This window comes from Lutjanus erythropterus, chromosome 17, assembly GCF_056507025.1.
Source record: "Lutjanus erythropterus isolate fLutEry1 chromosome 17, fLutEry1.hap2, whole genome shotgun sequence".
NCBI lineage: Eukaryota > Metazoa > Chordata > Actinopteri > Lutjaniformes > Lutjanidae > Lutjanus > Lutjanus erythropterus.
The window spans coordinates 22758358-22783689 of record NC_139333.1 but is presented as its reverse complement, the minus strand read 5'-3'; the positions used below and the strand labels follow the sequence as shown (position 1 = coordinate 22783689).

The window sequence follows — 25332 nt, the reverse complement described above, 5'->3', positions numbered from 1 at the left end:
TAATCTAACGGAGTAACAGAGTTGCAGGTAAACCGCAGGACCCCTGAATGCACCACATACATCTGCTCCAGTGTGTGTGTGCGTTTGTGTGTGTGCGTTTGCGAGTGTGTGTGTGTGAGTCACTGCCTTGGACACACCGATGAGTGTTAAAGTCGAGGTTGAAGCTGAAGACTGCCAGCATGCCGATGACACTCGAGTGTGTCAGACCGTCCCGTCTGCAGGAGCGTACCAACCTCCGCCGAGACCTTCAACCTCAGGACCGAAGAGAAGCGCCGCCGCCCGCGTCCCGCTGAAAACACAAAACACACATGGAGGAAAAATGTTCAGTATTTTTGTTGAGTCTTTATCAACGTTCCTACGGCGTCTGGTATGAGTGAATCAGCTGTGGATCTTTACTATCAGGACAGGGTCGGCGTGAAGGTCGAAAAAAACACAATGCAGCGCTGTTAAGTTCAACATTAGTCTCAGTTTGTGCCTCACAGATCGTTGTTTAATGTCACGTTACACAATCTGTCGATCTGGGTTAAAGAATATTCTTAAAAAAAGACAAAAAAAAAGTTGTCTTTATTCTTAATTCAATAAAAGATGGTAGATTTCGACTGAACTGATACACCTTTAGTTGTCTGAATAAGCTGAGACTGCTTATGTTAATTGTGTGAATTCTTAAACCGGAGCCCTTTTTTATTTTACATATTTTAGATTCTGTATACAGGGTCTAGCAATAAGATGTGCCCCATATTTTGGGACTAGTAAAAAAGTTATAAAATCATCTTCAAACTTTCATGTTGTATTAAACATTAACGAACAAAACAAACAATACAAAAGGGCACGAAGAACAAGAGGACCGGTGCAGTGGGTGATTAATAAAAAAGATAAACCTACAACAAATCAATTATTCATTGATAAACGGCATTAATTATTAGCTATTGGTCTGGTCTCTGCTCTGCCTGGCCGCTTCACTGACCTCACAGATGAAACTGTGGACAATCCTAAAACAAAATACATAAATAAGATGAAAAACAAAAGAGCTCACTTCATCTCAGAGAAAAACACATCTGGGTTGAGAACAATGAATCCATACATACAGATGCACTGATGGTTCTGCTGTAAGTTAAAGGGATAATGACCAGAAAATGTCACTTGAGAGCTAAAACCCTGTCTATAGAGTCATTTATTGATATTTACAGTTTATACCAGGTCTGTGGGCTGAATTCAGTCATTTAACAACCTTTATAAATATGGGAGGAAAAAACATAATGAGCGGCTAATTAGGTCATTCATTAGTTATCACTGTGTGAAATATTACTTGTCATTATTATCATGTGCTATTTTTACTTCCATTATCTGGTGCAATATAACTTTTTATTACCTCTCAATATCACTGCCACTGTTACGTTAATACTACTTTTTCCACTTCGGCTTATCTTTGTACTTAACTTATCTTACTTCTAATGTTATTCTATTGGGCACTGTTCCTTTGTTTGTTTTTGACTTTACTCCTATATACACGTTATATTTAACACTAATGTATTGTTGTTATTCTTATGTTACAAGGGTTCCCTCTGGACTAATAAAGTTGAAAATTATCTCAACTTTACAGGACAGACACAGGAAATGCAAACGTCCGGCCTCTTGGCACTTTACTTTTATTCAAATCTGGCCCTTCGGAAAAACAAAACAAACAGTATTGTGTGAAATTTTACTCAGGACCTGTAGAAAGTTTGTTTTTAAAACCCTAAAACAACCTGACTCTGAATTACACATACTGCTTCACCTAATGCAACATTCATTTTAATAACTTTAGATCATTTAAGTTTACTTGCTTCCTGTAAATGTATGTTATTTAATTATTATTCTATTAGGCACTGCTTTTGCATTTAGTCCTTGTGCACTTTATACTTTACTGTAATATTTGAGCAATCTGTGGTGCAAGACTCTGCTTGGATTAATATTCTTCAGTCTCATCTCTCATCTAGCTGTGTTAAATTTAAAAGCATTTAATCCAAATGAATTAGATCAAGACAGTTTGCAGTTATAAGTGAAGGATGTGTCACTTTTAGATAAACACAGGCGCTGATCACGTTCGACTGCTGATGGCTCGCAAGAGGCCAGTTCAATGTGTGAAACCACAGCGTGAGATCCCAGTTTGACCACTAGAGGGCGCGCGGCTCCGTCACAACAGCCGGTCAGACAGGATTCATCCTGATGCTGCTGTTTGTTTTGACCCGGCTGACCTCTCAGAAGAGGTTGATCAACATGACGGTGAGGAGAGTTTGGACCGGCTCCAACCTGTTGTCACTAGTTTCTAACAATAGACGAGTGTTGTGCTGCCGATAAGGACTTTTTTTATCCTTTTAACCGGCAAAGCTATTGTTGGAGGGCCGTGTTTTGTTTTTTCCTCTGTCAGGAAAAAAGAGAGAGATAAGCTGTAAAATACACAGATCACAATACCAGACGGATGCAAAACACCAGCGAGAGTGAACAAACTGCTCTGCTGCCCTTTTGTATACTTTCTGTTTTCTTTGAATGATACTGTGCTGATTATAAAATAGAAAAATGAACATTTGTAAGGCATAATGCACAGGCTTTATTTATTTCTTCCTGAATTAATCTGTTACGTTTGTTTGTTTTTCATACTTGGATGTCTTTTTCAACTACAAGCACTTTTCTCCTCAAAACTTAGCAAAATCAGCCTCTATGAATTTTAATTTTAACCATCAGAGGCTGTAAAAAAAATATAAATGAGCACCCAAAAATTGTATGCAGTTGTTATTTTAATGTTTATTTTTTAATGGTTTTCACAATTTATTCTTATATGTTGTTCTTACATTTCAGTACCTCACTCAATACCTAACATTTCCAAAATTGTTTTCCCATTAGTCACTTAAAAAGAAATTGGAAATTTGTTTGACCTGGAATCGTCTTTGCCACAACACCTAAAGCTGCTGCAGTAATGACATTTTTGCTAATTTTGCAGATAAATGGCAGCTGCAGTCACAAGTCTGCTATGATAGCTTTGACTAAATCATCTAATATCGGTGAAAGTTATCTTTAAAATGCGGAGAAATTACTCAATTAATAAAACACTAAATACTCCAGAGGAGAAGGTGACCTTTAGCTGTGTTTTTCTTGGTCTTCAGGGTCACCTGGTGTGGGTGGCGCAGCACGTCAGCCACTTGTTATGTTTCCACGGGAAGTAGATTTGTTTGTATTTCAAAACAAAAGTTAACCATGGATTTTGTTCAGCATTGCGGTAAGGACGCAGAAGTGTGGAACAGCTGCATTTAGATAAAAAAAAAAAAAATCAAATAAATGATGAGTAAACAATAAAATATTTTTAGCAGGGTGTAAAGTTGGATAACAAGTTTAACTGATGCAGTGAGGAGCTTCTCATTTCTTAACCATGTAAGAAGACATATCCTGTGGTCGTGGAAAATATTCTACTCTGTTTCAGAAGAGTCAAATTATTGTCCTGCATCAAGCAAAGAAAACAACGAAGGAGACTGATGAAACTACTAAAACTGGGTTAAAAACTGTCAAACACATTATTAAAATCTGGAAGGATAGTGGTGAACCAACGATCGTGATCGGAGATCACTTAAACGTTTGGTGAAATCAAATCATAAAAAAAAATAAACAGTAGAACTCACAGCTGTGTTTAATGGTGAAAGTAAGAGCATTTCCTCACACAGTGTGAAGAGAACTGAAGGGATCAGGACTAAACAGCTGTGTGGCCTTAAGAGAACCACTTATCAGTGAGGATAATTGGGAACAAAAGGCATCAATTTGTTAGGGAGCATAAAGGTTGGACTCTGGAGTGATGGGAAAAGTTCATGTGAAGTGGATGAAGTGATGCTCCCACCCTGTCTGGTGCCTCCTGTTCAGGCCTGTGGGGGCAGTGATATGATCTGGGGTTGTTTCAGTTGCTCAGGTCGAGGTTCAGCTACGTTATGTGTCCAAAAATGTATTTTTTTTTCTTCCCTGATGGCACGGGTATATTCCAAGATGACAATGCCAGGATTCATTGATCTTGGCGAAAAATTAATGCAACTCTGGACAGAAATAAATGTTGTGACGTTGCATAAGCTTATTGAAACGATGTCATGGCGAATGCGTGCCGTAATCAAAGCTAAAGGCGGTCCAATGAAAAATTGGTGTGTGTGAATTTTTTTTGGCCAGGCAGTGTATTTATTAAGAACCATTTAAGAAAGTTTTATCATAAATCCAAAATTTCACTGCTGGGACTTATTATTATTATTATTATTATTTTACTTATGATTAGAAATAAAAATTAAAAAGGTGCACTAATTACAGATTACATCTCCTAACTTTACAGGTCAGACATAAAAAATGCCAATCCCTTGACATTTTTCATTTATTTTTCTAACCCTTTTTAAAAAACTAATTGAATTTAACTGATTTAAAGCTGCCAACTTTACATCTGACCGGGGACTACAGATGAAAACCAGACCTTTGGATCATTCTTGCATATTTACAGTAATCTTTATTAATACACACTGGCCCTGACAAGTAAATAAATTAATTAAAACTATTTTTAAAAGCACTGCTTTGAATTACAGGTGAAATAAGTCTACATTCAGAAATAAAAAGGTATGTCTTTGGCTTTGCAATCTATAAACTTCACAACATCTCTCACAGTTTCCCTTTGACACAGTTTCTTTCAGCCGAACTATGACCACGGTGCCTTTTAAAATAGTAGACGTAAAAGAATTCAGCGGCGAACAATTGTCTTTAGCTCTGGTGTCACGTGCAGGATTAATCAAGACTGTCGCAGGTCAGAGTGGTCGAACGAGTCAGTTAACATTGTAATGACACAGAGGATGCTTTTCTGTTGTTATCTAAATATGTTCAACACGACTTTTTGCCCAAGGACACAGAGGAATCTCTCCGAATTTGTGTCATAATGCTGCTAACACGAAGATTCCCACGTGTCTTTTTGACATGTTTTCAGACAACAGGCCTTAAAGTCGTCCTGCTCTCATCAACGCCTGAGAGCTGGTTTTGCATCTAAAATGTGCCGCATACTTGTGAATAATGCTCGAGTGCTGAAAGATGATCTATTTACGACCATTTCCTTTTGGCAGCAGATCAGTCAGATTTTTTTCTTTCCTTGACTGTGTCCAGGTAGTGATAAGACACCACCCATTTACCGTCATCATCCAGCCCGTGACACTTCCTCTTCTGAGAAACGACGACAAAAAAGGACAAAAAAAAAAACAAAAACAAATGCTGAGAACTTTCCCTCAATCTTTTGCTGTGATCTTGATAAGTTTCCCTTTGGCGAGAACTTATCTTAAACTTATCTTTCTGAGCGTCTTTCTCTGTCTCCCTGCAGTTTAGACATCTTTTATTTTCAAATAAAACCTGAAATCTCCACGGTTGACTCTGCTTCAGGGTGGATGAACCCTGTGACTCCACCTCGCCAAGTCCTGACAGGACTTTGGGTAACACAGACCACACTGTCAAATCATCACCATAACACGGCGCTGACTCACTTCTTGACAGGAGTGAATCAGCCGACACGCTGTCCCCGCTCTCACTTTGGTGATTTGGGCTGCTGGGAAGACGAGGACGGGACCTGCGATTTAGCACTCGCCACAATGACTGCAGGCATTTCTAAGAAGCCACAGCCTGTTTTACTGTGTGTGTTAGAGTGTGTGTGTGTGTGTGTGTGTGTGTGTGTGTGTGTGTTTCTGTACAGTATGTTCAGGGTTGTATTTTGTCTACTAAGCAGAAATCACAGACAAAATCTAAGTTTAAAAAAAGGAAACAATGCAAAACATCCTTTAAAGGGGATTCTGCTTCATTAAAAGTTCAGTCTTATTTTTATAATTTGGCCTTTTTAAATTTAATATAATAATATTTTAAAAAGGTGTAAATGTACAATGTATTTAAAGTATTTTCACCACTTTACCTCACTGCCTTTTTTTGACAGAAAACCACATTTATACGAGGTAAATATCTCTCTCTCCAAACCAACCAAACTCACAGACTCAATCTGTTAGTTTGTTTATGTTATTGTGTAACTTTGGTGTTTCTAAGGGTAAGGTCGGATTCACACAAGAACACAAACGAGCTAACAGATCAGCAGACCAGCCGCTCCTCTTTTCTATGAGGTAAGATGATTGAATTAGTCTATGGAGTTTGGTAAGTTTGGAGCAACATTTGGCTTATAAAACTGTCTGAAAAGGCAGCCTGATGTCAAGGAAAAGCGGTGAAAATACTCTAAATGTAGCATACACTTGAATTGATATTGATTATTGATCATTTTGCTGCTGATCCTGTCCACGGCGGTACGTTACTTAGCTTCCTACGCCGGTTCTCCTGCTGCTTCTCCAAACTGTGGGTGCATTGGCCCACATTTACTGTCCACTAATTATGGAGAAATACCTCATAAAACCTCACATTAAATAAAGATTTTTCAAGCACTTAGATGTGAGTATTTTACTGCCTGTGAACTGAATATCTAAACTGTCAGTTTAAAGGGACAGTTCACCCAAAAATGAAAATTCAGTTATTCAGTTAGAGATTCTGCAACGCCGTTTTCCTGTGAAACTCCAGCAGTGTTTTGCAAAAAAACCCAACCTTCAACCACCATGAGGGCGACCAGATAATAACTGAATCTTCAACTGTGGTTGAACTCTCTTGAAACGTGTCACCATGGATCTATGAAACTGGGCACGGTTTCACTGTTTGATTAATTGCGCAATGACTGAAAAATAATTGTAAGTTGTTGCTCCAGTACATTTTTAATAGTTTACTGTGCTAAAATTATGATTATATTTGTTCTTAATCTCTCTTTGCATATGACAAGTATTAGATATAAAGTTGTTTAGCGAGGGCTGCAACAAACTGTTGATCACTGCTTCCTAAAACCCAAGGTGCCGTCCTCTAGTGTCTTGTTTTAATCCAGTTTGCTGTCAAAGAACACTGAAGAAACAAGCAAATATTCACCTCTGAGAAGCTGAAATCATTATCAAATGGAGCATCAAAATAGCAGGTGATAGCTGACAACTAATCTGATGTAAGTCACGGGGAAGTTGGATTGATTAAAAGGAAGTGGAGTGAAAACTATCAGAAGATATAAATAGCAGGGGGAAAACTGGTAAATCAGCCTCTACAATAAACACTGTTCACAATGTACAAAGTAATGATGACATAGAAGGTTTGAATGGCCCAAAAAAAACAGAAGCAGCTAACTAATCATACAGGTTGTAAAGATGATAATTTATCTGATTATCTAAACTACGTCACTGACAAGAAGAACACAGAGTTACCTGAAATGTCGGCAATAAACCCTCGCTGACGAGAAATCGTTGAGACAGGAAATTTGCATCGTCACATTTTAAGTTTGTTTTCCCTTTCTGATGTTTGGCTGAACTTGCCGTTTGTTTACAGCAGCAATAATTCATTTTTTGACCACTTGCAGGCAGCAGAATAAGCTGCATTATGATTGATATTTTGCTTGATATGGAGAAGTTGTTAGCAAACCGCTGCCTTTGTACACATCCAACTGACACAAAGCAACATTATGTTTCCTACAGAGTTGTGTTTCTGTCCATCTGATTAATGTTAGGTAGAGTACACTGGATTTTTAAGGTGCTCAACCACACTGTGTGTTTAAACAGACACAAAACTAACATCCAATATTGTTGAAAAGCTTAAAGTCCTATAAAAACACCACAGTTCAGTTTGGTCTTAATTATCTTGCCTAAAATTAACTTTTTGTCCACTTGCAAAACAGCGGGTGAATGTTCATATTTTTCCAGCCACTCAACAGATAACCAGTGGTTTTTGGTTGGTTAGTGAAGCAAACCTACCAGACGCTTGTATATTTTACCAGCGTTTGGCTGGTGGGCGTTTGGGTCTTGTTTTCAGCAGCAAAACCACACAGTGTTCAGTGTTTTGTTTTTTTCCCCCACCAGCACTGTGTACAGGTCGTTAATTTTTAAAAAAGAAAAAATAAATTATCCTAACTTGTGAGTATAGGTCTTTTTCCTCTTTGCTGTGGTGTTGAGTGTCATTTTTTCTACTAGTAGTGTATCAAAGTTGAAAAATTCTGGTATTGTGACCAGGCTGTGGATTTTTTGAGGTTTTTTCCACTGAAAACTGCTGCAGTTACATAGTCATAGCTAACATACACAGACAGCTGGGTTAACCTTAGCAGTGGTTATTAAGTAATTCGTATGCTTATTCACAAACCTGGCAACCCCATCTGACTGCTGACGCGTCGCCATGCATTACATTTCCTGGCAAGCAAACAGTATGATTATAATTATGCTGGATAACTCTGACACACTTTCTTTAGGACTGTGCGTCATTACAATACCAGTACTTTTAAAGTGAGACTGACACAGATGCAGTACTTCATTTGATACCTTTTTTTCAAAAGCTCTTCTTTATGAAGAAACTTGTGGTGATTGGCTGTGAGCAAAGCCATATTACTTTTTTTCTACATCTGTGTACCAAAAGGATTGAATTAATTTCAATCTGTATCTTAAAAGGTATTCGAGTACTGTAACTCAGCCCTATTTTCCTTCCATCGATCACTTCCTCTCCTGCTTGGATCGTTGTGTCTGGATGTCACAAACAGCTGTTATCTCATTGGTTGCGGTTTTAAAAGTTCAGTGGCAACAGAGGTCAAAGAAGAAAAATCATTTGAAGTTTGAGCGCAGCGACATCCTTTGTCATACCAAAGGTTGTGCTTAAGCCTAATTAAACAGAGACCGTGCAGAGCAGTTTTCCTGCTGATCATGTGTCCACACCTTCGGGTAAACAAACCCTTTCCACACCATCTATTATGTTTTTTTTTTAACGTTTTTAACGTTTTCAGTTAATCAATAGCCGCAGGGGAAAAAAAATTCAAATTCCATTCGGGAGCTGCACCTTGCCGTTAGACTCAAGGGACTGTTGCAACACAGACCTTTTTTTTCTGGCGCACTGCTGCGATCTTTGTTGTGGCTGACATTAGCAAGTAAACAAAGTTAGCGGTCCAGTGGGACGAGCGCCTGAGATCAGTGGAGGCCGGTTGAGAGGGAATACAGCGCCTGAGGGGATTTAATGTTACAACAGCGCCGACCCAACTCTGACTCTGGAGATGATAAAGACACGCTAGGCTCAGGCAGAGACAGGAGGCGTAAAGTCCTTGAGGAGCAAGTTTTCAAGTATAAGTTGTCCACAGTGTTGATAAGTCAGTGAGATATTTATTCTGGTGTGTCAAACAAGACCTGTGTGCTGAAATAACAAAAGTTTCAGCCTCCTTCCTGGTTGTAAGACACATTTAGAGTCCTTACTGCTTGCCGTTAGCATTTAATAGACACTAATGGCTTGAAATGACAACTACTGGTCGACCAGTAAAATCTTTAGTCGGGACAGTCCTATCTAAAGTTGTCGTAAACTAAAATAATCTTTTACTGAAATAATCAAGACTAAATCTCATGTGCTGTGATTGTGTACATGTCTGTGTGTTTCCACCTGGTGGCGTCTCAGAAGAAGTTCTTGATAAGGGGAGTGACCAGTTTGACCCACAGCTGGACGTGGCGGTCCGGCTGCTCAAACGTAGAGTTGGACACCTCTGTGGACCGCTGGTACAACATCTCCTGCTCCTGAGAGACAGTTTACAACACAGGTGTGTCTCATTCAGTACAGAGTTACACAGTCATTCATCATCGCTTCTAACTGCGGTTAAAGGGAAAAAAAAAAAAAGACGAGCCGACCTCCTGCAGCTGGCTCTGTAGCTCCTCGTTCTCTGTTACTATGGCGATTTGGGCCTCCAGGTCACGGTGAACTGAGCGGTAACCGAAATTAGGGGAGCCAATTAGAGTGAGGCAAGGCCGATCCTGCCCCTGGAGGTAATACCACAGACCTGTAGGAGAGGAAAAGTAGAGTGAGCGAATGCTTCAGAGAGACGTTTCCAGCAGGGATTTCTGTCGGCACAGACCACAACTAAGAGGAAGCACATGCAGAAATCCCCAGCGTGGATCCAAAACCCAAAAGAATGAGAGAGAGTGAGTGTACATCCTTGTCCTGAGGCTACGGCAGAATGACTGTACAAGTCCTCTTCTCTCACGCTAAATACCACTGTGACCACAAGAAGAGCAGCAGAGCAGGAGAAGAACAGTGAGAGTTATGTGTTTTATTATTTTCACTGAGCCAAACAAAACCAGTCTGCACGCTGGAGTCCTGGCTGAGATCGTAATCTCCTGTAAATCATGTTGATGTGGGAGCTACGGCTGAACCTATCAGTCGAATAATCAAGCCACAGAAAGCTAAACCTGCAGCGCCAGACTTCAGCGTTTAATGAGCGTCCGTTACATTCTAGCTCTCGCCAAACGAGTTCGCACAAAGCTGATTAAGCCACTTACTAAGCTTGGTCCTGGTCTCCGTTAACACCAGTCTTAAGAATGGACTTAACGTCAGTTACATCAACCAAACTTAAGCTCTTAACTACACCCCAGTCTCAGCGATGCATGTCCATGTGAATGCCCTGGAGCCTGTATTTCAAAACTTTTAATCCAGATCAGAATTAACCAGATGTTGTAATCACTTTATTTGCTATCCCAGATAAAACTGATCCTGTAGATTTTCTCCTGGTTTCAGATAAGATCATTGTGATCCAGATATCACAAGATCAGGATCACAGATTCGCAGCCTTCAGATCGGCCTCCATCTGTTGGCCAAAGTAACATTTCATTAACACAGATATGCTTGCTGAATAAAACTGATTTGTCAGCATGCTACTGTTTTTTATTGATCAGAAGACCTTAAGTAAAATAATGGTTCATTAGAGCGTCTCTCATTGGCCGGCCAGCTGGTCGGTCTGGTTGCGGTGCTGCCTGTCGTAGGTCAGACTCATCTACTTTAGGCCTCCATCACAGTGAGGAACGCTGTATCCTTTAGTGATGTTATGAAGCATAATGCAGGTGAGAATCGTGCTGCACGTTTGGAGGACCAGGATCTCTTGGTATTGAAATACCCAAATTTGAGATTTAATCCTATCCAGATTAGTTCTGATCTAGATTAAAACTTTTTCAAAACTCACACCAGACAAATATGGCTAATGCCTTGCAGCATGCGTTGCTAGGATACACTGTTATCAATCTCCTGCTTAGCATCATTTCTAATTTGTGGCATCAAGAGGATCAAAGAAAAAGGAAAGGCCATTTCACTGAGATAAGAAAATTATTAGAGCTGCACAGACAGTGCAAGAAAACGCTGACTGCCACGCAAATAAGAGGAAGTAGTCGAGACCTAAAAGACTGTTCAGTCTTTGTTCAAAAAATAACATACAGAAAATGTGGAAATACCTCCTCAGAGGGGCAAAGAAAAACATTTCTTTGAGAAAGATCCATAAATAAAAATTAAATGAAATAAGCAAAGCCACTCTGGAAATTAACTGAAAAAAACATGTAAATAGAAACTAAGCAAAAATACAAAATTACAATAACTCTAGTGGGAACAGTAAATATTAATACAGACAGTTTTGTGTGTTTTTGTTTTATCCCACCTTTGGCGTGGAAGGTCCACTGTGACCTGTGGTACTCGTGCAGGTGGACCCTCTCCTGCTGGCCCAGCCGGCACACCTGGTTGTAGAACTGCCGGGCGATGTGGATGTACGCGGCAGGGATCGCCCCGGCGACGCCCTTGGCTCCGAAGAAGCCGTTGACCTCGGGGGAGGCGGTGAGGATGCGGTAGCTGGCTCCGGCCCCGAGGACCAGCCGCATGTACGCCCGGGTCAGGTTGAAGTAACCTGATGTTAGGAACACAGTGGAGTCCGGCCCGGCGTCTGTCAGCAGGCGCTGGAGGGTGAAGAAGAAACAGAGAGTGAAGAAAGACGTCTTACAGCCACAGTTTTAAGTTCCCGATGTTGTGAAAAATAAAACATTTTACACAGTTTTCTGCAGAGACTTTATTTTCCTTCTCTCTCTTGAAAGTCTGTTCATTTAATTTTCTTTTAATATTTGTGTACTCGTGTGTAAACGGCATTCAGAGTGGAAGGCAAACAGAGAAAATTAACAGTAAACAATCTGACTTGACAACTTTTGGGTTCGTGGGAGCACAAAATCTCAGCGGAAATCTGTTTAAATCGCTCTGCTCCTTCTCAGAAAGCAGAGTATTTCTATATATACACACACGGGCTGCATCACTATCAGTTAAATCAAAGCAACCAAGACTGCCAGTACAGCAGTCCTGCACCAGCTCCTCCCTTTGTGAAACTTAAATACCTGCTGAGACGATGTTGATTCAACTTTTTATGGCAGTTTTTGAGACCACAGTATGTGCTGTTGCTGTACTGCATTATGGTATCTTACTCTGATCTTTTTATTGCATTCATTCCCAGAATATGTGAGTAATAAGCCCTGAATAAATGTTCAAATATTTATCAGGGTCTATTAGTTTATTAGTCATGGATTAGTCACATGTTTAAACAAAGAACGTCCTTCTAATGATATTTATTTCATGGTATTAAAAAAAGGTCAACAAAGCTTTGAATTTCCTCTAACTTTAAACTTTTATCTGGTGCATTAAGTTTCTCTTTTCAGTCTTTGCCACTATCTTTATATTACAAGTATACTTTTGTGTATCTGTAGACGTGTGTATCTTTCCTTTTACTTTCTTTTTCTTATCTATCTTTTCATACATGTTTGGACATGTTGACATACTTTATAAATTGCAAATCAACTGTAAAGTGCGTGTACTGTAAAGACACTAATGCATGACACAAGAAAAGAGTGAAAATATATAACAAGTTTTATATATAAGTTTTACTAACTGTACTCAGTTTAAATATGAACAAGCTAATCAAGTGTTTCAACTTCTGTCTGACTTTGCATGTACCTGCATATGCTTCTACTTTTTCTTTTATGTGAAGCACTTTATGTATGGAAGGTGCTTACTAAATAAAACATACTATTACTACTATCATTATTTACATGCTGAGGTGTGGAGCCTCACCTGTGTGACCTGCTCGTCCACCTGGATGCCTAGAGGTTTCATCTGGACCAGAGGAAACACCCACGTGTCCTCCTCCCCCTCGCTCAGCCCCTCGTCCTCGGAGTCCTCCGACCGGTTCGACAGCCGCTGCCTCACGTGCGCGGTGTTCACCACCTCCATGATCCGCTTCCTCGCCACCGCCGAGAAGTCCTGCCTGTTGCCTGGTTGCCGTGGAGATGCAAAACGTTGAGCGTGAGTGGGTGCAGCGGGAGACGGGTCAGTCTGATCTCTGGGTCACAGCGTTCTGAGTGTGTGCGAGTGTGTTTGAGAGTATTTACGGCCACTTATGAAGAAGCGGCAGAGGAGGAGGATGATGAGGGTGAAGATACAAACTCAGCTGAAGGGTTGTTATCTCAGAATATGCTCGGTTCTGATTGGCTGGCAAATGGCCATTAATATTGTACATTAGGACACCTCATGATAGTTTAAACATCAGTTTAAAGGTGTGTTTGGATAAACAGTCAAACAAATTTCCCCCCCGAGTAACAGAGAAGACACACTGGCAGTAAACAAATCAATCAGCGAGTAGCTTCCTCATTAGTAAACACTATAATTAAGCAACCTGCGCTTTCTCTAACAGGTTATGTGACATTGTACCATGCAGCACTTTGTTTGTGTTTGTATCTGTGATCCTGGAGGGCCGGGTCATAAAAAACAAGGATCCCCTTAAAAAAACAAAAAAACAAAACAAACTTCTCCTCCACTGCAGGTAAACTCTAAACTTCCAGTCCCACCAGTACGACATTTTTTTTTAGTCCGTCACAGTGTCCAGGCGAATTTAGCTCTTTAAAAGTTTATGCAAATGAAGTATTTTGCAACACAGGTTAGTCCCACACTGCCTTGAATTACACAAAGTGATTTCATTGGATCCCACAGACAATGAATGGAGGTGAACTTCACACTGCGTCACCTTCAGTATAATTTGAGCAAATCTGACCACTGGAACATTTGTGTTTTACAGACCACCTGCGAGAAAAAGGTCCTCGCTCTGCCGTGAAAACGATCAAAGAAAGAAACAACTATGAAGTGTGGAAAAACGTCAACTCTTCCACTCCAATCCTGCCAAACATAGGCCATTTTTTGGGGGGGGGGCATTGTCTAAGAGCTGGAAGTTGAGGATTAATTTGAGATGCAGCTCAGCTCTGTGTCGAGTTTTTCTAGTCACAGATGTGGACATTGTCCAGAAACTCCAGTAGGTCATTTCAACAGAACAGGGAAAAATAAAACATTTGTACTGCATAAAAAAAACTGCATGGGTTTTGCCCAAAACTGACATGTCTGTAAATGAAAATGGTGATGCCTTTTAAAAACAGTAATGTCAGATTATAACCAGGTGTCTGAGTGGAGTTTAAGAGCTTATCTGCTCCTAGCAACCGCAGCCTCCATGTCAAATGTAAATGAGTGTATGAGTAGGACAGATGCATCACTCACTTCTGATTGGTCAGGGCAAAATGAAACAAAATAAGCCTCCTTGAAAACAAGAAATCAGCAGTCCAGTCTGATGATCACGCTAGGTACCTCTGTGGGGATTTTTTTTGTAATTTGGGTGAACTGACCCTTTAAACTGCACAGCAACAGTATCTTCTTGTCAGTTAACTCTTACCGACTAATGACAGTCAGATTTCGCCTCGTCTGTAAGTTTTGGACGTCGGGAAACGTCGTCATCGTTCTCACTAACGTCTTTCATTAGAACTTCATCATCGCCTGCCTGTGTGTGTGTGTGTGTGTGTGTGTGTGTGTGTGTGTGTGTGTGTGTGTGTGTGTGTTTGTGTTAGTTCTCACTCCATATCATCTTCCAGCTACACTGTGACATCACAACTCTATTCCTGGTGTTCGTTACCACGGCGGTGCAGTCCTGCAGACATGATGTCATTCAAACTAACATCCTGGCAGTCTGCGCTCCAGTTACACACACACAGTACACAAGTGTGTGTGTGTGTGTGTGTGTGTGTGTGTGTGTGTGTGTGTCTCTGTGTGTGTGTGTGTGTTGAGAGAGAAAATCCTGACAATTTCACATCCGGCTGCATGGCTAGCCAACCGCAAGAGCTCTCTCTATCTTCTTAACTGCACACACACAGACACGCACACACTCTGACCATCATCTATTCTCCTGTCTAAGCTTTCAAGCTCCATTAGCGAAATCCATCGGCTCCTCTCGCTGAAAACGCGTCCCGTGTCATCGTAACTGAGCGTGAAGTGTCAAACTGTGTCAAAACATGTTGGAGGGTAAACATGCGTCTGTGTACACACACGCTCGCGTTCGGTTTCTACCTTTGTACGGGTGCACCATGCCCTCCAGCATGGTGACCGAGTCGTCGGGCTGCAGCTGCAGGGAGACGTCCCCCACGGCCTCCACCAGGTCGGAGAAGAAGTCCGCGACCTCCCTGCAGTTCTCCAGCAGCACGTAGCGGTCCTGTCTGTTGGTGAAGTACGAGTCGCTCAGGTTGGCCCTGGAAAATGAGACAGAGAGAGAGATTTTAAGAGACCGGGGAGAGCTGAGGAGAAAGAGGAAAAAGAGTGATGAAGAGACGGAGCCAGTTCCAACAGCTGGTTTCATGTTGGATCCAGTTCCCAGTCTGCAAAATACTTGGATTCTTCAAGCTAAGATGCTAAAAAATCTCAGTAACACTTAACAAAAATGGCCCATTAATGAACATTAGTGAATGCTTAATAAGCTTTAACTCATGGTTAATTAATAGTTAATTAATGTGTCTAGTAGAGCTGCAGAATATGGTACACAAATTATGATTAAGTTATGTTTTTTCAGCTTGATGCTTATGGTTAAAGTAATGCTTCTACAACACGCACAAGAAATAATATGTTGAACATCTACATGAAGATAAAGGAACAAGCAAACTTCTACATGTAGACCAAGGACTGTGACCTTTTAACCAAAAATAAATTCAAAGTTGGACAAAAGACAAGTAAGTGGACAATTATTACCCTTAAATAAACATTTCTTAAAATGTCCTTCTCTCAAAGAAATGGCTTCTCTATTAACTTCATAATACACATGCTAATTAACATTTTTATCACCCATATTGAATTTGCTAGTAATTAATGTGTAAAATATTTATTTATTTATTTTTTTAAGGTTATTTTTTTGGCATTTTTGCCTTTATTGACAGTGACAGCTGAAGGTATGACAGGAAAGGGGGGTGAAGAGACAGGGGATGACATGCAGCAAATGAGCCGCAGGTGGGATTCGAACCAGCGGCCGCTGCAGAGGACCAACAGCCTCAATACATGGCGCGCACGCCCTACTGACTGAGCTATAGGGGCGCCAATGTGTAAAATTTTAATAAATATTAAGAGACATTTATTGGCTGTTACATCATGCTTATTACAGTGTTTACATAGATGCTGTTAACATTAGTTAACTATAAATAATGTATAAATTAAGACAATAGTTAACATGAACATCATTAGTAAATGATTACTAGATACATTGGTTAACTTTTTATTAATTGTGAGTTAATGCTTATGAAGCATTAACTAACATTAGTTAATTTCTCTCTGCTTGCTCTTTACAGTAAACCTACTGACTGAGAGGCAGGCTTCTCATCTTCAGATTAGATCAGTTAATTCCCTGATGGCTAAACTATGAAAGGTTTGTTCGCTGGCTAATGTGCTGGATTAAATCTGATCAATTTAACAGCTGTGAATCAGGACTTTCAGTATTTGTAATTAAGAGCTGGTGAAGTACGGGAAGTTGCAGTGAACTGAATGTGTCAGTTAGACTTTGTTTAGACTGCAGGAAAATCTAATTTGATTCTCTGGAGCCATGTGTAGGAAAATGTGCATGCAAAAATTAGCGCAGCAGACCAAATAGTGAGTTGGAGCCACAGCCTGTGTGTTCAACAGGCTGAAATCATATTTAATATACGATCTATGATTGAAGCAAGTTGTTTCGTCCTGCCCCCTCCTCGCAAGACTCAGGGAAGCTCAGGCAGGCTGCAGGAGCTCTGCAGGAGCTCTGCAGGAGCTCTGCAGGAGCTCTGTAGGAGCGCAGGACGCGCTCAACATTGTAATTTGACAATAACAAGTGACGACGAGTCCTCCACTGTAAGTTGATCAGCTGTTTTCAACTGTTAATTGTCTGTAAATGTAAAGTTAAGCCTGATATCCTGAAAACCTCTGATCTCTGATGACATATCACGGTCATTTTATGGTTTATTACAGTAAATATATTACAAATTTCACCTTTAACTTATTAACAAATATCCGATGAAGCTGAAAGGCTAATATCCGACTGATGGAGAAGAAAAACTAATCAATGAGATGTGAGGCTTAACAGTAGAGAGAAATATGGCCTCACTATTTGGCAAGCAACAAGTCACTGATGCCCTTTTTACCTAAAGTGTTTTGTAACAGCTTATTAATGATTTATAAAGTGCTTACAACCTAATCATTAACAATTATAAACAATTTATAAGTGGCTGCCACTACTAACTGTTTCTGCCTTCTCAGCTAACAAAAACGTGAACAGACATCTTTGAGTTGTAGTTATTTTAGCCTTTGTTTGTGTTAACAATGTTATGGTAATAAAATCTTATAAAATATTTGGAGGTATCTGGATTTGAATCCAATCTGAGCTGTGTTTGTCTGATCATGTGTGCGTTTGTCAGCACTGACTGATTTACAATCTGAGAATAACATTCAAGATCAACTTGATGCAACAGGATAGTTTTCCAGGGAAGGCAGTAAAAGAGGTGTGTTGGTTTTTTTGATTCTTTGACAGCTGCACACACGGTCATACTTCACCTGCAGACACACACACACACACACACACACACACACACACACACACACACACACACACACACACACACACACACACACACACACACACACACACACACACACACTGCTTTCTTTCTCGTTGAGCGTGACTCGCAATTAAATGGTTTCACTGTTAAACCATTGTCCGTTTGGGTGTAGGCGACCTGTGGGCTAATTCCCATCAGCCATGAAGAGCCATGCAAATACCATACTGTTTCTTTCTTCTGCAGGACATTATACTAGAAAAGGCGGGCTTGTCTTTTATTAGAGGACTAGACAGTTGCATGTTCAGAACATCAGACCTTCTTTCTGAATGGAGAGTAAAGTTACCAGAGTAACACCGGCTCCTACAGAGGATGATTCATTTTGTTTGTAGCGTTAAGGCCCAAACGCACTGAAAGCCATAATGCCTCGTTTGACGTGCGTCAGCTGCAGGACCACACACCACAGAACCAGCAGTATTTTAAGAAAAGGTTGTCAGGCAGACTGTTTGAATATTACAGATAACTCCATTAATTTTCTACACTTTTCTATTTTAGTAACGCTGTATGAAATGCCAAAAATCTTTGGCCAGCCTCCAAAATCCACACTTTGGGATAAGAACTTCCCTAAAAAGAGGTTTATTAGGATTATTTTTAATAATTCAATTCTTTATTACTGTGCTGTCATCTGGGAAAAAAAAGAGAGGTACTGCAGCTGCAGAAAAAACAGCTGTAGTCATCACTTGACGCTCCAAAATTGAAACAAGGTCAGATCGAGGCTGTCAAGGCAGTTTCACACGCCTCATAACGCTTTTGATTCGCGTTTGGCTATTTTTAAAAGAAGTGCACTTCAAAACATGCATGTGAGATGCTTTCGGTGTGTTTTGGTCTTTAATGTCGCTCGGTTAGTGAGTCATTTGACTTTTCAGAGTTAGTCAGCTCTACAAATTTTCAGCCCACTTTAGCTCTTTATTTATCCCCCGTGTGGAAAATTCAGTCTCACAGCAGCAGAGATATGAAAGGACAGGAAAAGAAAAGATAGTAAATAAGGAAAAAAAGAAAATACAACAATACAGTACAACAAAAAAGAAGACTTGTGTGAGAACAGGCACATCAACAAGCATAGTAAAGTAGACTAAAGAATAAAAAGTGTTAAAAAGTTAAAAAGTTTCTAATGGATCGTGTGCATTTTGCTGCCACAGTAGAAATAAATTCATGAGGAGTGAAAACAGACTGTGGACTGAATCATCTGTCAAGAAGCCAAAAATTACAAATGATGAGGAGCTGCAAAAGACAATAAGACAGTCACAGATCGTCGTCTCCTGACTGCTTCCAAGAGAGTCTGAGTGCGTGTCTGAGAGACGAGCTACGCTAATGTGGATCATCTTCAAGGCCAAGGCCAGGGTGGACCTTTGCATAAAATAGTAGCTGATTGCAATTGAATCCAAGGAACCCTCAGACAACAACAGATTGGCTTGGTCTACAAATTAAATGTAGAAATATTTGAAGAGGACTGGAAGAGGGTTTGACAACATGCACAAAGCCAGATTCTCAACAACAGCTTCAAACCCTTTGATAATAATAATATTCCTCATTCATGTATTAAATGTGTCTGAGAGGCAGATGCATTATTTCTCTGCCTTTGGAGCTGCCCCAAAATTAAAAAAAAAAAAAAGTCTGGAAAGAGTTTACACAAACTGTGTCTGATATTATCTCCATTAGGTTGCCTGTCCGTCCTGGGATATTAATCCTTGGACTACTTCCACCTACATTAAGACTGTCAGGTGCAAATAAAAAGAGGCTAAACCCTGCAGTGCAACTGCCTGGAAGAGCGCAGAGGGACTTAAAGTTGGACACTGGTTTAAAAGTCTTTCCAACTGTTTATCCATGGAAAAACTGACTTATACCACCAAGGAGAAAATACGGATATTTTTCTAAAAATTAGGACATTTTATTAAATATCTTGAAAGTCACCTAACAAGATGTTTACTTGAAAATGAGAATATTGTACAGTACGAGTCAAAAGTATGGACCTACCCTCTCATTAAATGTTTTTTTCTGTATGAACAGGAACTTTTGCACACCTGTAGATCAATGAATGAGCAGGAGAAAACCGCAGCTCGACAATAAAAAGCAAAAACGGTTCACACACCGTCCTCTGCACTTGCAATCAAAGATCAAATAAAACTGTTGATATCAACTTGGATTGCAAATACAGAAAACAGTGTGTGAGAGTATTTTGCTTTTTTAGGAATCTAAATAGAAAACATTTAGCTTTGTTTTCACATTTTTTGCTTATTTGATAATTCTAAATATGTTATTTCATAGTTTTGACACAGTATTAATCTACAATGAATCTACAAAGATAAAAACACTGGATGAGGTGTTTCCAAAGTTTTGGCTGGTACTTTTTGTTAAGATAATGTAATGCTATTCAGCATAACGACAGAAGAAACGCAGGGTTTTCCTTTTTTTTGTTTTTTTCTTATATATGTATAGATCTATTAGCGTATCTGTTGTGTTAATTTCGAAAAGCTCGTTGAATAAAAAGCTACACTAATGTGGGATTTATGTTCTCTCTTAATAATATTATTTAAACTTAAGCATCAGTGCCATTTTGTGTCCTGAGCTGAAATGAAGTGGAAACCACACTGACCCGGCTCTGTGTCTGTTGGGTTTGGAGCACTCCCAGTGGTGTACACTGAGAACATTTCCGAGCAAAGGTTGCAAACACCTGCACTTTGATTCGGAAAAGCATTATGCAAACACAACATGGACCGAAACAAGATTAAACACGGGGGAGGGGGAACAGCGAGGGTGAGGAGGAGGAGGAGGGACGACAAACAAGCTCAGTGTGAAAACGACCATATTGACACAAAGGTGAACAGCCTGACTGAACGTTCAACATACCCGCTGATGATAACGCTGTCATCAAACAGGTAGACTTTGATGTGCTGGACTCCGATGGTCTCGTTGAAGCGTTGAGGGACGAGCAGCCGCAGCAGCCCCCTCAGGTCTGGCGTGTGGTACAGAGACACCCGCATCTGAGAGGTGAAGCGCTGCAACAGCGGCAGCAGCATCGTCCTCGAGTTTATCTGTCCTGCACGGAAGAAGCACAAGATACGATGAGGATGATGAGTGTGACGCTCTGAGCCAAGAGGAAGAGATCTGATGTAAAAACAACCTCGCGAGCCGCGCGTGTAGTCCAGCAATATGGAGACTTTTAGATCGGGAGAATGACTGTTTTCCTCTGAGCGCTGCAGAGCTTCCTCCATACAGTCCACCTGAACAGAGACAGAGAAACAGTGGACAGACATCAGAAAAGATTAGAGAAAGATTAAAGCATCAATTTAGCATTTCACACTCAGGGTTTGTGCAGGTTACATCTTTTTAAGATGATTACAGATGCAATTTATTTATGATATTTCCACGTCAATCCTGGCAAAAAAGAAGGAAGGACATGACAGAAAATCAGCACATCCCGGAACATTGTTAGCACAGACTCACCAATATTAGATAAAATTAACAGAATCAATTTTCACACATTGAAAGCTCTAGTAGTAGCTCTTTCTTTGATGAGAGAATCAGTCCCACACACACGCACCACATCACAACACACTAGCTGTGTGTGCTCTGATAAGAGATAAAGTCTTTTTTTATTCCACATATTCTTCATCCCCATCAACACCTGACACCTACATTACCCACGATGCACCTCCACTCTAGACGGTTTGTTCAAAAGTTGGGGAGTGGGCTGCAGAGGTCTGATGAACTCAAATCTACAGATTTTTTCATTTCAAACTTGTAAACTTCAGCCCTGACTGATGCTGACTCAAGTGACATCACTTGAGGTAATTTATCAGATTTCATTCAGCTCCCCTTTGAGCTAAAAAAAAAGGTTTAAACTAGAGACGTGCTTAATTAGTCGACCACACGATTTAACGTCTCTACTCTCGCTAACTGCCACCAGAAATTGTAGCTGGTTAAACTAATGATTGTTACTTGGTTAATCAATACAACAACATTTACCTGCAGACGCTGTGATCCTGCATGTTCATAATACACAGCACAAAGTGCAACACATTGCAGCTGCATGTAAAATGCAGAAAAAAAATAATTATTGAAGAATGTGAATAATGGTTCTTAATGGCTCTTAAATGTGTGCAATATTTTATTAGATAATTTTTTGAAACTCCACTGTACACAGACTATGATGTGTAGAATTTCTGTTCCCCTTTAACACAAAATAAATTGCTGCCTTGTGGGAAAGTTTCTCAAAGAGACACATTGATTTATAGCTTCCTCCTGAAAGGTTCAGCCTGGTTTTCAACCATCTATCCAATGCACAACGCTGTTGTAAGTAGGACTAGTTCGTAGAGATGGAAAAAATTAATCGATAATCAGCTGAGAGAACAGTAGATCAGTGACATTTCCAATGACACATTATTAGTTTAGGTTATTTACTGAACAAAAAACCCCCCAAATATTCATTACTTACAGATTCTCAAATGTGAAAGCTTTTTTTGACACCAGTGTTTGTTGTTGTCAAATATTTGTCGATAAAAAAATAAACAGAGATGGGATCTTGTGATCGGATTTGCTGTAATTTTGCAAACTAAATCTAAATTTCTTGATGAATTTTGGGTTAAATTAAGACTCTAAACAAACTAAAGAACATCAACAACTAGTTAGAGTTTTGTGTGTTTCATTGTAATCTGTTTAATATATGTACAGGAAAAATTTCTGCTCTTCTCATCTGGTTACTTTTTTTTTTTTTGTTGTTGTTGTTGTTGTTTTTGTACTTCCAGGCTCTTTTTTGTCTTGTGCCACTGACTGCAAGTGAAGTTTCACAGTTTGCATAAAAAAATAAAACGGGCTTCAATCTGCTCAGCTCTTTTCACTCCCGCAGAAAACATCGGTCAAGGACAGGAGACAAAAACGCCTCCTGTTGACTGTAATCACGTTTTCACTTCTCGCTCTGCGGTCATTTGTTTAGAGAACCACACACTGAGGTTTGTTTTCCTCTTTCATATCAGCAGTTGACTTTTATTTTTACTCCTGATGTTTGAGCACTTGGGAGTTTTCAGACTTAAACTAAGGTGTGTTGAACTTAGACGTTACACTTTGTCCCCCTGCACGGGTATTTATAAACACAGGAGCTGCAAAACAAAGCAATAGATTAATGATTATTGATTAATTGGCAGCAGTTAACATTTATCAAACCCTGGCAGCCTTTTATTATCTGTTTACCAAGTGTGGGAAAAGCATGACTAACTCAAGGAGGAAATGACAGCTCTTCAGAGGGAGCCACTAGTAGCGAGCGAAGAGTCTTTATTTGTGGCGAGTTTGGCATTCGTTCCCCACCTGATATCAGTTTTTACCTTAGCTAAATTGTGCATCTGGTGCCCAAATGCATTCACTGTACGTCACTCCAGAGAGCCCGTTTGCGTGCCAGTAAAACGTTTATGCTTTCCAGTAGAGAGCTCTTTGGGGACGCCTGCACCACCGACACTTCCAGCTCTGCTCCGGAGAGAGAAACGCGATCACGAGTCGGAGCTCCGAGGGACACTGAAAACTCTGTTTAGCCTTTACAGCAAAGCAGCGGCGTTTAGTAATTAAGCTGTGTAAAATTTGTCCAATCTGTCACCACCTCTCAGCTCTCTTTTCCTTTTTTTACTAAAAGCATTTAGACTGTGAGCTTAGCACACAAGATAAAGGGGAGAGGATGGGAAGTTGCTCAGAGTGAGCAGCTCGTTTTTTGTTTTTTAAATATATATATATTTCAACATCTCCCTTTGAGTGAACAAAGTGGTCAGAGGCTCTGAGGTCATTTGAGTTTGATACCTCTGATTGAGTCCATGATCATCCTGTACTCTGCATCATTACTCTGTTTTAATTCTTAAAAGTTTTGTTTACTTTTATCCTCTGATGCTGCATTTTCTTTTCTATTCTTTCTAATTTCTTTAAGGGACAGTTCACCCCAAAATCAGAAGTACATATTTTTCCTCCCACCTGTAGTGCCATTTATCCATCTAGATAGTTTTGGTGTGAGGTGCAAGTGCAATGAGTATGCGAGCAGTTTCATGTAGTTCACTTGCAAACGTCTGGCTTTTGTGTTCAGTGTGAAAAGGTTCAATCAGCATTAACACCCGGGTCAAATGAGTCTGCAGGACTCAAGGGTATTTAAGAGATCGGCGGTCACCTCCATCTGTAACCTCTGTGATTCTTTTACTCCTCATGTGCTGCTTGAAAAATCAGGAAATTATTTCATTTGCAGTAACTTAACATGACTCCTAACAGCGGAAAGTGAACATGAAGCACTAAGATAAGGCAGATACCTGAAAGCGACTCGGATGAGAAACAAAACACTTCATTTTTAAATGTGTTTTCTCCAATTATCCATCATATTTGAGGTGTCCATGCAACTCTTCATATTCTCTTAGGATAGGATAGGATCTCTTAGAATTTTCAAGAAAGTTGGATGTAGGTCATTCCAGCACAAAGCTCTGTCCGACTGGAATAATTTTCCTCTTTTTTTGAGATCTGTTACCTTTTTCCGGTGCTTCAGGGCTTCTTTATATTCTCTTCTCAAAACAACCGGCTCATGTTTTCAATTTCTAGTAATGAAAACTCCTCTCTGTGCTGATATTTTTGTTTTTTATTCGGGTCATGGTATCCAATTCCAATTCTCTTGTGCAATCAGCTGAGGGTAGGGGGGGTGGGTAGGAGGTGGAGAGGGTGAGCGAGATGTTTGTATTTGTTGTGTATGTTTGTTATGTAATGCTTCGTTTTGGTATCTCTGTCTATAGGACCCCCTCAAAAATGAGATGCTACATCTCAAGGGGCTATCGTCAATAAATAAACTCAAATTCAAAACTTCAAATCACAGAGATTCAGTCAGAAACTACAAAAGTCCTGAGAGCTGAGAACACAGAGACTTTTAAAAACGTCTCTCTCTTTGCACTCCTGCACAGCCATGAGCTGAGTCTCTGCATTCCTGCGTACATCAGGGAAAAAAAACTTTTACACGCATATTTGGTGTAAAAACTACATGACTGTCATTGACCCTCCTGATGAAGAGCTGTGTTTGACATGTGGAAGAGAAAAAAACAGAAGCTAACTTGCTCTTGTCTCCATGTCCTGTTGATTATTTTTTTATTAAATCTTCCCAGTCAGGCAAACTTAAGACTCTCTGTTACGTTGGTGGCAGCAGCGTCTCTTATCTGCATTTCTTTCAATCCTGCAGTTATTGTTTTCATACTTAAGCTTCCTCAGAATAGCTATCTGGCAAACTTTGCTTCAAGCTGAACACAACTGAGTTATGGACATGTGGCGCGGACAAGAAGACCCTTTTAAACCCGGCACAGAGGTGTATGTCGGACACTCGCCTGGCAGGGACGTGATAATTATTTTGCCTGCTCCTTCAGGTGAGTGAGACAGGTGGAAGTTACTGTCATTCTCCCTCCCTTCAAACAGCAACAACAATGTCATGGTCCATTGGCAATGTTTCACTGTGGACATCGCCCAACCCTATCCAGCCTTCTGTTGTCTATTT

At 40.1% G+C, this 25332-nt stretch overlaps 1 protein-coding gene across 1 annotated transcript in view; it reads right to left on the bottom strand.

Annotated features, from left to right (window-relative positions):
- Positions 1-92: 92 nt before the first annotated feature.
- The window catches only part of pgs1 (phosphatidylglycerophosphate synthase 1), a 37022-nt gene continuing 11782 nt past the window's right edge, over positions 93-25332 (bottom strand). The window contains exons 4-11 of the mRNA XM_084741402.1: positions 20962-21061; positions 20688-20877; positions 15286-15464; positions 12976-13175; positions 11528-11819; positions 9738-9886; positions 9496-9626; positions 93-289 (exon numbers count right to left, since the gene is read on the bottom strand). Coding sequence (XP_084597528.1) covers positions 9507-9626; positions 9738-9886; positions 11528-11819; positions 12976-13175; positions 15286-15464; positions 20688-20877; positions 20962-21061 — 1230 coding nt within the window. The 3' untranslated portion in view covers positions 93-289; positions 9496-9506. The remainder of the gene's footprint in view (positions 290-9495; positions 9627-9737; positions 9887-11527; positions 11820-12975; positions 13176-15285; positions 15465-20687; positions 20878-20961; positions 21062-25332) is intronic.